At 38.4% G+C, this 12,451-nt stretch overlaps 1 protein-coding gene across 12 annotated transcripts in view; it reads right to left on the bottom strand.

Annotated features, from left to right (window-relative positions):
- CASK (calcium/calmodulin dependent serine protein kinase) overlaps window positions 1–12,451 on the bottom strand; it is a 387,591-nt gene that overhangs the window by 51,853 nt on the left and 323,287 nt on the right. For all 12 annotated transcript variants that reach the window (XM_060137166.1, XM_060137172.1, XM_060137168.1 and 9 more), the window contains exon 14: window positions 8,085–8,273. In XM_060137166.1, coding sequence (XP_059993149.1) covers window positions 8,085–8,273 — 189 coding nt within the window. The remainder of the gene's footprint in view (window positions 1–8,084; window positions 8,274–12,451) is intronic.

The raw sequence follows: 12,451 nt of genomic DNA, 5'->3' as shown, positions 1-12,451 counted from the left end.
CTCACAACGTGAAATTCAACTACATCATTGCATGTATCAATAGTTCATTCTTTGTTCTTGCTGAATATTCCACTGTATGGATATACCATTTTGTTTATCCATTCATCCACTGAATTGCTTCTAGCTTTTGTCTCTTATAAATAAAGCTGTATTAATGGATTAGTCTCCACTTGGCCATGATGTATTTTTCCTTTTCTAAGATATGCATTTGTTTAGAATTTTTGCATCTATACTCACAAGGGTTACTGGTCTGCAGTTTTCTTTTCTTGCAAAATATCTGTTTTGGGTATCAGGGTAATGCTAGCTGCCTCTTCCTCCTTCTCCTTCTCATCAAAAATAGTAAGTTGGGAAGAATTCCTTCCTTTTCAATGTTTTGGGAAGAGCTTGTATACAAATTAGTACTGTTTATTACATGTTTGGTAGAATTTACCACTAAAGCCATCTTGGCCTGGAGTTTTCTTTGAGGGATTTTTTTTTAACCTAAATTCAATTTTTAAATAGTATAGGGCAATTCAGTTTATTCCTTTTTAAGTGAGCTTCGGTAGTTTCTGTCTCCCAGTGAATTTGTCTATTTCATTTAGGTTGTTGAATTTATTGACATAAAGTTGTTTACCATATTTCCTTATTATTCTTTTTATATCTGTAGAATCTGTAGTAATGTCACTTCTCTTATGAATGATACAGGTAATTAGTGTCTTATTTTTCCTTGACTGATCTGATCTTGTCAAAGGAAAAGTTTTATTGATTTTTCTATTGTTTTTATTTTCTATTTCATTGATTTCCACTTTGATCTTTATTATTTCTTTCCTTTTACCCACTTTGGGTTTAATTTGCTCTTTTTGTTCTACTTTCTTAAGGTAGAAGCTGAGGTCATTGTTTTATTTCTTCTTTTTAACATTGGTGTTTAGTGCTACACATTTCTCCCTAAGTACTGCTTTAGCAGTATCCCACAAGTTCTGGTATGTTGTGGTTTCATTTTCATTCACTTCAAAATACTTAAAAATTTCCCTTTTGATTTCTTCTTTCATCCATGGGTTATTTAGAATTGGATAATTTAGTTTTCAAGTGCTTGGGGATTTTCCCAGACATCTTTCTGTTATTCATTTCTAATTTAATTCCATTGTGGTCTGAGAATATACTTTGATATTAATAGAGTCACTCCAGCTTCCTTTTGATTAATGTCATCATCATAGTATACCTTTTTCCATCCTTTTCCTTTGAAAAGATTTGTCTTCATGTATAAAGCATTTCTTGCAGGCAGTATATAATTCAGTTTTGCTTCCTCCCCACACACCAACCTGACAACCTCTGCTTTTTAATTTGGGGAATTTAGACTATTTACATTTAATGTGATTACTGATACAGTCAGGTATAAATATATCTTCTTGCTATTTGATTTCTACTTGTTCCATCTGTCCTATGTTCCCCTTTTCCTGCCTTCTTTTGGATTTATTTTCATACTATTTTTCTCTCCTGTTTTCTTATTAGCTATAGTTGTTTTGTTGTTTTAGTGGTTGCTTTAGGGTTTATAGCATACATCTTTAACTTATCAGTCTACCTTCAAGTGATATTATACCATGTCATGTACAGTATAAGAACCTTATAACATTATATTTCCACTTCCTTCCTCCTGACCTTTGTGCTGTCATACATTTTACTTTTACATGTTAAAAAACCCCAAACAGGGCTTCCCTGGTGGCACAGTGGTTGAGAGTCCGCCTGCCGATGCAGGGGCCACGGGTTCGTGCCCCGGTCCGGGAAGATGCCACGGAGCGGCTGGACCCATGAGCCATGGACGCTGAGCCTGCGTATCCGGAGCCTGTGCTCTGCAGCGGGAGGGAGAGGCCACAACAGTGAGAGGCCCGCGTACCACAAAACAAACAAACAAACAAAAAACCCAAACACATTGCTATTATTTTTGTTTAGACTTCCATTTATCTTTGAGAGAGATTTAAATGATAAGGATGTCCTTTAACATTTCATATACTGAATTATTTCAGTTTTGATATGTCTGAAAATGTTTTTATTTTACCTTTATTTTTTGATAGATACCTTTGCTGGGTTTAGAATTCTAACCTGAGAGGTTTTTTTTTTCCCTTTCAGTACTTTAAGTCATTGTTCTTCTTCTTCTTCTTCTTTTTTTTTTTGCGGTATGTGGGCCTCTTACTGTTATGGCCTCTCCCGTTGCGGAGCACAGGCTCCAGATGCGCAGGCTCAGTGGCCATGGCTCATGGGCCCAGCCGCTCCGTGGCATGTGGGATCTTCCCGGACTGGGGCACAAATCCACGTCCCCTGCATCAGCAGGCGGACTCTCAACCACTGCGCCACCAGGGAAGCCCCCATTGTTCTTCTTAATTGTACTGTTTCTCATAAGAAATCTGATATCATTCTTATCTTTGTTCCCCTGTATGCAACATTTCTTTTTTATCTCTGTTTTTAAGACCTATTTATCATAGGTTCTAAGCAGTTTGATTATGAGGTACCTTGGTATTGTTTTCCTCATGTTTCTTGTGCTTGGGGTTCATTGTGATTCTTGCATCTGTGGATTTATAGTTTTCATCAAGTTTGGAATGTTTTCAGTCATTATTTCTTCAAATATATTTCCTGTTTCTTCTTCACTGTCTTCTCCTTCATAGACTCCAAGTAACCAAATATTAGGCTGCTTGAAGTTGTCCCATAGCTCAGTAATATTCTTTTCATTTCTTAAAATTCTTTTTCTTTCTGTGTTTTGTTTTGGATAGTTTCTATTGCTATGTCCTTTGAGTTCACTAATCTATTCTTCTGAAATGTTTAATCTGCCATTTATCCCATAGTGCAATTTTTCTGTTAATTCTAATATCTTTGTCAGTTGCATGTCCGTTTTGATTGATTATTCTCCACATTATAGGTCACATTTTCCTGCCTCTTTACATGCTTAGCAATGTTTGATTAGATTGCAGACATTGTGAATTTTATCTTATTGCATGCTAGATTTTTTTTTTTTTTTTTGCAGTACGTGGGCCTCTCACTGCTGTGGCCTCTCCTGTTGCGGAGCACAGGCTCTGGACATGCAGGCTCAGTGGCCATGGCTCACGGGTCCAGCTGCTCCACGGCATGTGGGATCCTCCTGGACCGGGACACGAACCCGTGGCCCCTGCATCGGCAGGCGGACTCTCAACCACTGTGCCACCGGTGAATCCCTAGATTTTTTTCTTGTAAGTATTCTTAAGCTTTGTCCTGGGATGTAGTTCAGTTACTTGGAAATAGTTTGATCCTTTGGGTCTTGCTTTCATGATTTGTTAAGGCAGGTCTGGGGCAATTCTCTATCTAGGGCTACTTATTCCTCATTACTGAGGCAAGACCTTCCTAAGCACTCTACTCAATGCCCCTTGAATTGGTTTTTCTAGTCTGGCTGGTGGGAACAGGCAGTGAGTGTTGGGCACTGTTCCCTCTCATCCTTTTGGATGGTCTTTCCTTGGCTCCGGGTAGGTTCCTTTCATAAATGTGCTGATCATTATTCAGATGAATACCTGAGGGGGACCCTCTATAGATCTCTAGGGTTCTCTCTTTGTGCAGCTCTCTCCTCTTCAGTACTCTGTCCTATGAACTTTAGTTCTTTGGTCTTCCCAGGCCCTCAGCTCTGTCTCTTCAGGGAGTCTGCCTGCTCTGCCTCAGTTCCCCCTCACTGTGTTGTGACTTGGAAACTCTCGCATGTCAGTAAGGTGGGGCAATCACAGTGCTCACCTTATTTGCTTACTGTTTCTTAGGAATCACTGTCCTTTGCTGCCTGATGTCCAATGTCTTGAAAACTGTTACTTCATTTTGTGTGTTTAAAATTTGTTTTGGTTGTTTCAGGTGAGAGGGTAAATCTGTTCCTGTTACTCCACCTTGGTTGGAAGTGGAAGCTCTATATACTTAATGCCAGAATACTATTCTATGGAATAGATTACTTTTACTTTCCAAATATTCACCATTATATGAGAAGCTTTCATAAACATATTTTTGCACTAGACTTGGTTGATTCTAAGAGTCACATGGGGACCTTTTAAATAATATTAACTTTATTTATTTATTTATTTTTGGCTACATTGGATCTTTGTTGCTGCATGTGGGCTTTCTCTAGTTGCTGCAAGCGGGGGCTACTCTTCGTTGTGGTGCACGTGCTTCTCATTGAGGTGGCTTCTCTTGTTGTGGAGCATGGGCTCTAGGCACACGGGCTTCAGCAGTTGTGGCATGCGGGCTCAGTGGTTGTGGCTCGCAGGCTCTAGAGCACAGGCTCAGTAGTTGCGGCACATGGGCTTAGTTGCTCCGTGGCATGTGGGCTCTTCCCAGACCAGGGCTTGAACCCATGTCCCCTGCAGTGGCAGGCAGATTCTTCCCACTGTGCCACAAGGGAAGTCCAATATTGAGTTTTAAACTCACTCTTTGGATTTAGATTCAGGAAGTGTGGAATAGAGCCCAGATCTGTATTTTTAACAAGCTCCCTGCTGAAAACTGGTCTTAAATTTGAGATGATTAGGAGTAGGGGGACTCTGTCTTATCTTCTTCATTGGAAAATAACATTCTGTTAGAAAGTTCCATGAAAATATTTGAGACGTTATAATCTAGACCCTATCTGAATTTGTACAGTTCTATAAAATATAACTTTGCATGGTTCCTATTTTGTGGTTCTTAGATGTGGTAGGCAAGCAATTTAAAAAACTGGTTTATCAAATGTTTCTAGTCCCACATTCAACTGGATTGTTCAAGTATCATTTCCAACTTGTACATTCAATCAGCATCTATGGTTACCAAGAGAAGGTGTTCCTGGAAAAATGTTGTAAATTAATGTGTAAGTCAAATCTAATTTCAGAAGGGAAATGATAGTATGATGGGGGTTCCATCCTTGAAATTAATAAATTAATGTATTCATTCAACCAATATTACTGTGAACCTGTTATATGGCAGACACTCTGCTAGACACAGTAGTGAATGAGATAGACAGGGTCTCTCATGGCTAGGGAAAGTTCACTTCAAACCAACTGGAGTTAATATTTATTATTTTGTCTACTTCAAACATTTCTCTGCAGGGAGGAATTGATTCATGTTTTCTCTGTTCATAAGTTCCCAAATTCCAGGGAAAGGATTTGGCCCAGTTACTGCTGAACTTACCCCAGCTTGGGGTAAACTCCTGGCTTTTCCTTGTTTACATAAGCCTCTCCCCTGTTGTCTAAGCTATTTTAAGTTTGGTCTTTAACACCTGCAACTATGGGAGTACCAATCAAGAGAAATAATTATAAGTGAGATATTAAAAATGGGAAAACAAGGGTGTAATGGGAGTATAACACCCTTGGGAGATGGACCCAGCATACATAGTTGGATACATTGTAGAAGGTCCAAAAAGCAAAAGAGATCATACAGGTATATCCTGCACGGTAGTATAATGTTTTTAACAGGACAAATAAGCAAGCAAATGAAGCTGTATTAAATGTAATAGAAAACTATATTACTGAAAATATATTTCACATAAAAATAATTTCTGTTTTTATGGCAACCAATTAAAAGAAGAAATACACACCTTCACTAGGATCACAGAAGATGGAGGACAGGAGGGCTTCTTTAAGGAGACTTTTAGGGAAGAGTCAAGGCCATTTTGTGCTTTCTGAAAAATGTAACTCAGGGGTGCAGTTTTACGCTTTTACTCAGTCTATGTTTCTATGTAGTTAACCATACAGAAGATCAAGCAACTGTCATTGGATTGCTTTAGAATATGACGATCACAAGACATTTCTGGGCCTCCTTCTTGTGGTCACTTCCACTTTCCTGTCTGCTCTGATTGGCTGAACATCACCCCTCCTCCTGCTTCTCTGACGCAGCCTTCTCTCCGCTATAGCTCTGTCATAACTGCAGCCGTTAAACAAACTGTGCTAAAGTGCATATTTACTTGTTTAATGTAGGTATTCCCTGGTGGTCCAATGGTTAAGACTCCACACCTCCAGTGCAGGGGGCACAGGTTCGATCGCTGGTTGGGGAACTAAGATCCCGCATGCCCCACAGCGTGGCCCCCACTCCAAAAAAAAAAAAAAAGTAGGTAGCCTTGTGGAAACTGAGTTCCAGGAAGGGGCCATGTCTTATCTGCCACTACATCATTGCCGTACAGTGATCTGCACATAGTATAGGCACTTAAAAAAATTTGCTAAATGAGTGAATGAATATATAAAATGGGGCTTCCCTGGTGGCACAGTGGTTGGGAGTCCGCCTGCCGATGCGGGGCACACGGGTTCGTGCCCCGGTCCGGGAGGATCCCACATGCCACGGAGCGGCTGGGCTCGTGGGCCATGGCCGCTGAGCCTGTGCGTCCGGAGCCTGTGCTCCGCAACGGGAGGGGCCACGGCAGTGAGGGGCCCGCGTAACGCCAAAAAAAAAAAAAAAAAAAATATATATATATATATATATATATTAAATGAATGAGGGGAATATTAGACTTTCAGAGCTGGGTGGGATTTTGGGGATCGTGTAGTCAAGCACACTTTTGGTAATACTTGCTAAGCAAAGTATGAGCAAAACGAGGCCCACTGACATGAAGTGATTTGCCCGAGGTACCCAAAAGTTGCTACTGCCCGCACTCTTTTAAGTCAAAGAGTTGCTTGGAGAGCACCAGATTGGTGAGGTGATTTGCATGTCCCCTGTCTGCTGTAAGTCCTGAGATAATATAGTATAACTGGCAAAGAACAGTAAATGAGAATTACAACCCGAATGTCTAGAGTTGAGGGCTTTCTGGAAATTGCAATCATAGGATCACTGCTCTGTAACTCTTCCTATAACTTGGAAAGCAACTGGGCAATTTTCTTAAGTAATTTGTTTTCCTATATCCCAATATCCCTTTTCTATGCTCTGAGGAAAACATATGAATGCATACGTTTGAATGTTTTCCTTTTCCCTAAAGAAATGATTTCTCCTAAAACTTGGGACTTTCCCAATATCCCCTGTCTCAGTAGGCAGCATCATTGTCCATCTGGCTGTGAAAAGCCTAAAGCTTAGGGTCATCCTCAATACTTGCTTCTCCCTCAGTCCCCAATGTCAATCCATTATCAAGGTCTTTTGTTAAATCTATTCACTTCTTTCCATTTGACATCCATCCCTCTAGTTGAGTTCCATCATCTCTCCCCGTATTACTGTAATAACAGTCTCTTAACTGGTCTCCCTATATCCACTCTTGTCCCCCCCTCTAATCCATTCTCCAGAGTAATTATTTCTAAAATGAAAATCTGATCTTATCTCCCTGCTTGAAACTCTTCAATAGCCTCCCACTGTTTTTAAGACAAAAAACAGAATCAACACTTGTGAGGTCCTGTTCCTGCCGTACACCTTGTTTTCTACAGTCCAGCTGTGGTGCCTTCCTTCCATTTTAAAAACTATGCTAAGAGCCTTTTCACTAGCAGGTTTCTGCATATGCTACTTGGTTTGCCTGGATGGTCTCTACTCTCCCTGCCCCCTCTGTTCAGTTAACATCAAGGAGCCTCTCCTTGATCTTCCCAACCTATGAAGATTCTATGAGGATGAGGCAGGGTTCAGCATCATTCTATTCCAATGCTACACCTAAGTACTGAGAAAACAAATTCACATCAAATAGGTAGACATGAATGGAAGGAATTTTATTTTAGCAATGGCACTCAATTCTTTGAATGTCTTCCGAATTAGTCTTCCTCTAATTTTGTTGAAGGCAAAAGATCTGGAAACCACTAGACTTGTAAAAGGAATTTTAGACGTTCACTTTTTCAACACCAATTCCAATATTTCAAACTGTACCTTTCTTTGCTGCCCCAGAGGTTTTTACACTCTAGACTAATATATCAGGTCTGTCCTTTTTTGTTGTTGAAGAGCAACTGTGAAAGGAGAGGTGGGAAGGAAAGCCAACATACCTTAGGCATGGTGTCAGGCAGAACAATTTTAGGTGGGGGTGGAGGGGTATGGTGGTGGCTTATTTAGGATCTGGAAACTGGTTTCTTTAAAACTATCCATGCCCTCCTTTCCTCCCCACCTCCTAGTAGTATAGGTGGAAGGTAGCTGCTATAACTCATGCTGGGATTTTATGAGAACACAGAAAACTTTCTTTTCCTACTTACCATTGGTTCATCTGTGTTCTTTTGGAACTGGACCAGGCGAACTCTGGTCACGTTCTCCATATCCATGTCTCCATTTGCGCTTTCTGGAGAATCACCATTTAAATAGGGAGAAGTGGGAGGAGGTGTAACCCTCAATGCTTCATCACTGTAAACTTCATGTGCCACTACATCGTGAGTCTGAAGTAAGGCCTGATATTTTACAAAGGAAATAAAATATTAATAATAGAACTATTCCAGCAGAAGTCTATTATATAAACATATATAAAATTATTCTTTGCCTCTCAAAGGTATCTCTCATCTAAAGAGAACTCAAAGCACATTACACCTAGATATAGCCATGCCATAATTTCTTTGTGATAAATAATCATGATAGATGGATTTTTAAAAATGAAGGAACAAATGAAAGAATGAGTGAGCTAATCAATGAATGGATGTGTTTGTTGACTATCTGGGTAAGAGGTGTTTGATGCTATGAAAAAGTGCCCAACTAGCTTGTTCAATTAAAGTCTGACATAATGCAATTTCAAATAATTTAGCAGAAAGAATCATTTGTACATAGAGCTGGCAAATTTGTGCTGGGGCTTAAAATGGAAACAAATTTAAAAAGAAACAGTGCAATAATTGGTGCATTGAGCAAACAAATGTCTTTCATCAATGGTATTAACAATAACTCTGCTATATAACGCAAAGGGTAATTTATAACATACATCTCAGTAAAAGAAATAAAAACACACACAAATGTACCTGAAGAATTGTAACTTCCCAAAATATCACATGATATGGAGCTTAAAATCTAAACCTATTTAATGTTTTTGTTCATTTCTACTTTTTGGAGCACTTGAATAAATAAAAAGTAAGCTGACAGTTATTATTATGACTTCTTTTTGCAAAGCCCATTAACAAAGAAAAAGTGATTTCTTTGTATTGAGATCTCCATATGTCATCTTGGTGAAACTGGGTAATAAATATCCCTTGTTTCCCTAAAAGAGGCTATTCTTCCATTTACTGTATATTTTCTGCCATCATAAGAAAGTTTTTAATAAGCATGAATATTTGAACATTTCTACTTCAAAGAGAATTTTACAGCTAAGTATCAGTATGTTTGGTGCTTTATGCATTATATTTTCTTATATTTTCTTATAGTTACAGTACTAACTATAAATTCAGTTTTATTTTAATCTGTGATCTGTCTGGTAATGAAATATCTAGAGATAATGAAACATAATTAAACTCACCTTAAAAGTATAGCTTGTAGCATCTCAAATTAAGTTATTTAATTAAAAGATTTACCAAAGTCATGACTTAGCTATTTTAGGTACTTTAAAGGTACGCATACGACGCAAAAATAAGGTAACAATGTGGTAAAATCATAAAGAAGTGATGTTGATCAGACATCAATAGAGCATATGCTTGGAGTAATATACCCATTTTTTTAAAAGCATCTTTATTGGAGTATAGTTGCTTTACAATGTTTTGAATTTGTAATGGAAATGCCGGATGTTTCCAAGATCTCAGAGGGCTGGTCTAAACTGGGGTCTAGATGAGGGGCACTGAAGGGCACTAAGCAGCACAGCTTGAAAGCAGGGCTCCACAATGGTCCTGGGGACCTTGGCTTCCTGACCAGTGCCCTGACTACACCCTGCACTAGTACCCCAGGCCAAAGTGGTGGTGGTTATGGTATGTGGGGAAATCCCTCTTTTTCCTGTTTAACTGTAGCCACTTAAGAGACTAAGATTTAGGGCAGAAAGTAAAAATCAATAATAGACAAACTGAAAAACTTCATCTGTTAAAATTAGGTTCATTGTATTAATTATAGATGTGTCTTCTATAAACAGTGAATTTTAAAACAATTTTAAAAAAACATGCTTTGTATGACTGGAGGATATATACCCAGGTAAACAGAGAACCAAGCTTCATTAGGATAATGCCAGTTACATGGGTTGGAGAAAGTGTTTGTACTGCTTTTTGCAAATGATTTCTATCCATCCTTTTAAATTATATAAGCAAACACTTGTATTTAATGTATTATTTATAAGGAAGGATAAGCCCACAATCACAAAAATAATACCAAAATTGAACTTTAAGAGAAAAATCCTTAAATTTTATCACCAAATGAGGTCATACTTGATATTAACCGCTATTTGCCACTGGAAAAGACTGCTACCACAAAATGAAACTTAATCCAATGCATATGCAAACAGAAAAAAAGGGTCACTTACAGATTGTTAAAAAAAAGGCCATTAAAAGAGTATGCCAAATAAAAAATAAGGAAATCAAAGTTTGAATATTTTTCTTCAAGTATGTCATGAGGTATGATTCAGCAATTGTTACTAAGCTGAAACAGCTATTATTTTTAATTACATAAGAAGAATCATTACATATTACATATGGAAGTAATAGGAAATACTTCCATATGTATGTAAAAAGGACGTGGACAAGACAACTAAGAACTTCAGACCAAAGTGGGAAAAATTCATTTAAAATTTATAGGAAAGGGACTTCCCTGGTGGTGTAGTGGTTGAGAATCCGCCTGCCAAGGTCGGGGACAAGGGTTCGATTCCTGGTCCGGGAGGGTCCCACATGCCACGGAGCAACTAAGCCCGTGCGCCACAACTACTGAGCCTGAGCTCTAGAGCCTGCACCCCACAACTACTGAGCCTGCGTGCTACAGCTACTGAAGCCCATGTGCCTAGAGCCCGTGCTTTGCAACAAGAGAAGCCACTGCAGTGAAAAGCCCTTGCACCGCAACGAAGAGTAGCCCCCGCTTGCCGCAACTAGAGAAAGCCCGTGCGCAGCAACGAAGACACAATGCAGCCAAAAAAACAAAAACCAAAAAATAAAATTTATAGGAAAAAATACGAACTTTAGGTTTGAAAGTGGTTCCTCTGGCTTCTGAATTACAATTACAAGTCATAAAATTAATCACTTAATAATGAAACTTTCATATCAACCTAAGGCGATTTTTAACCATCTTGTTATTTGGGAAAGTAGGATACAAATTTGCTTTTAAAAAATAGGATCTAGAACAGAAAATTTTAAAGGAAAAAGTTAAAGCACTGACATTCTATTCTGTTTATATTGTCTTTACCCTTAATGTTTTATATTTTACAACTGCAATAAGCAAAGGATCTGTTCTTTTTTTAAAAATAAGTCTTTCAAATGGAGTAACTGAAGGATAGTGTAATAATATTTTTTATCATGACCTCTAGAGTACACATTAAAAAAAATTAAATCTACACTGTTTTACTCTTAATTACTGTAAATATTTATAAGTATCTGTATTGTTAAGTATAAGGTAATCCAATATTAAATCCTCATTTTAATGATCAGAAAGCAAAGAAAAAGATAATTGAAGAAATAAGTATAAAATTATAAATATGCTAAGAATAACTCCCAAACCTTGGTATAATAAAAATTATAAGCATTAAAATATTTTCCTTTAGCTATTAATATTTCTTTAAAAATACCAGATTTTGAAACCATGAGCTTTCTTTAAAAAATTTTTTTTTTTTTACTGGAGTATAATTGCTTTCCAATGTTGTATTAGTTTCTGCTGTACAGTGAAGTGAATCAGCTATATGTATACATATATCCCCTCCCTCTTGGACCTCCCTCCCCACCAATCCCACCCATCTAGGTCGTCACAGAGCATGGAGCTGAACTTCCTGGGCTTTATAGCATGTTCCCACTAGCTATCTATTTTACGCATGGTAGTGTATATATGTCAATCCTAATCTCCCAATTCATCTCACCCTCTCCTTCCCCCACTGTGTCCACATGATCTTAAAATGCTTATAAGATAGAAACCTCCAGCATTTGAAAGTTTAACACAGTATATATAGCTTGGAATTGTATTTGCCACATGGGACATTATCCAAACATATGCTTATTTGGGAATGACCAATGAGTTCAAATTAAGTTTGTAGGAAAATCGATACTCATTACAAGTCAACCCACATTTAAGAGCACAGGCTTTGGAGCCAGTAAGATCTGGGTTTTGAACCTCAATGAGGCCACTTACTAGGTGGGTGACCTAAAGCAAGCCTCTTTGCCTTTCTAAGGTGTGGTTTCCTCTCTGAACTGTAAAATGGAGTTAATCACATCACTTCACATCCCAGCCATCAGCAAGTCCTGTCATGTCTAACCATCTCTAAAGTAGAATCCCAATTTGCTCATTTTCCACCAGCCCCGTCCTTCTTCAAGCCTCTACCACCTCACAACAGCCTCTTAATTGGTCTCCCTTTTTAAACTCTTAACCCCACTATAGTCCATTCTCTACACAACAACCCCAGCAATCTCTAAAGCACAGTTCTAACAATATTTTCCTGCTTGCAATCACTCAGTGTCATCCTACTGCAATCAGGAGA

This window comes from Lagenorhynchus albirostris, chromosome X (genome assembly GCF_949774975.1).
Source record: "Lagenorhynchus albirostris chromosome X, mLagAlb1.1, whole genome shotgun sequence".
In the NCBI taxonomy this organism is placed as follows: Eukaryota; Metazoa; Chordata; class Mammalia; order Artiodactyla; family Delphinidae; genus Lagenorhynchus; species Lagenorhynchus albirostris.
The sequence above is the reverse complement of the archived record's forward strand: the minus strand, read 5'-3'. Positions and strand labels throughout refer to the sequence as shown.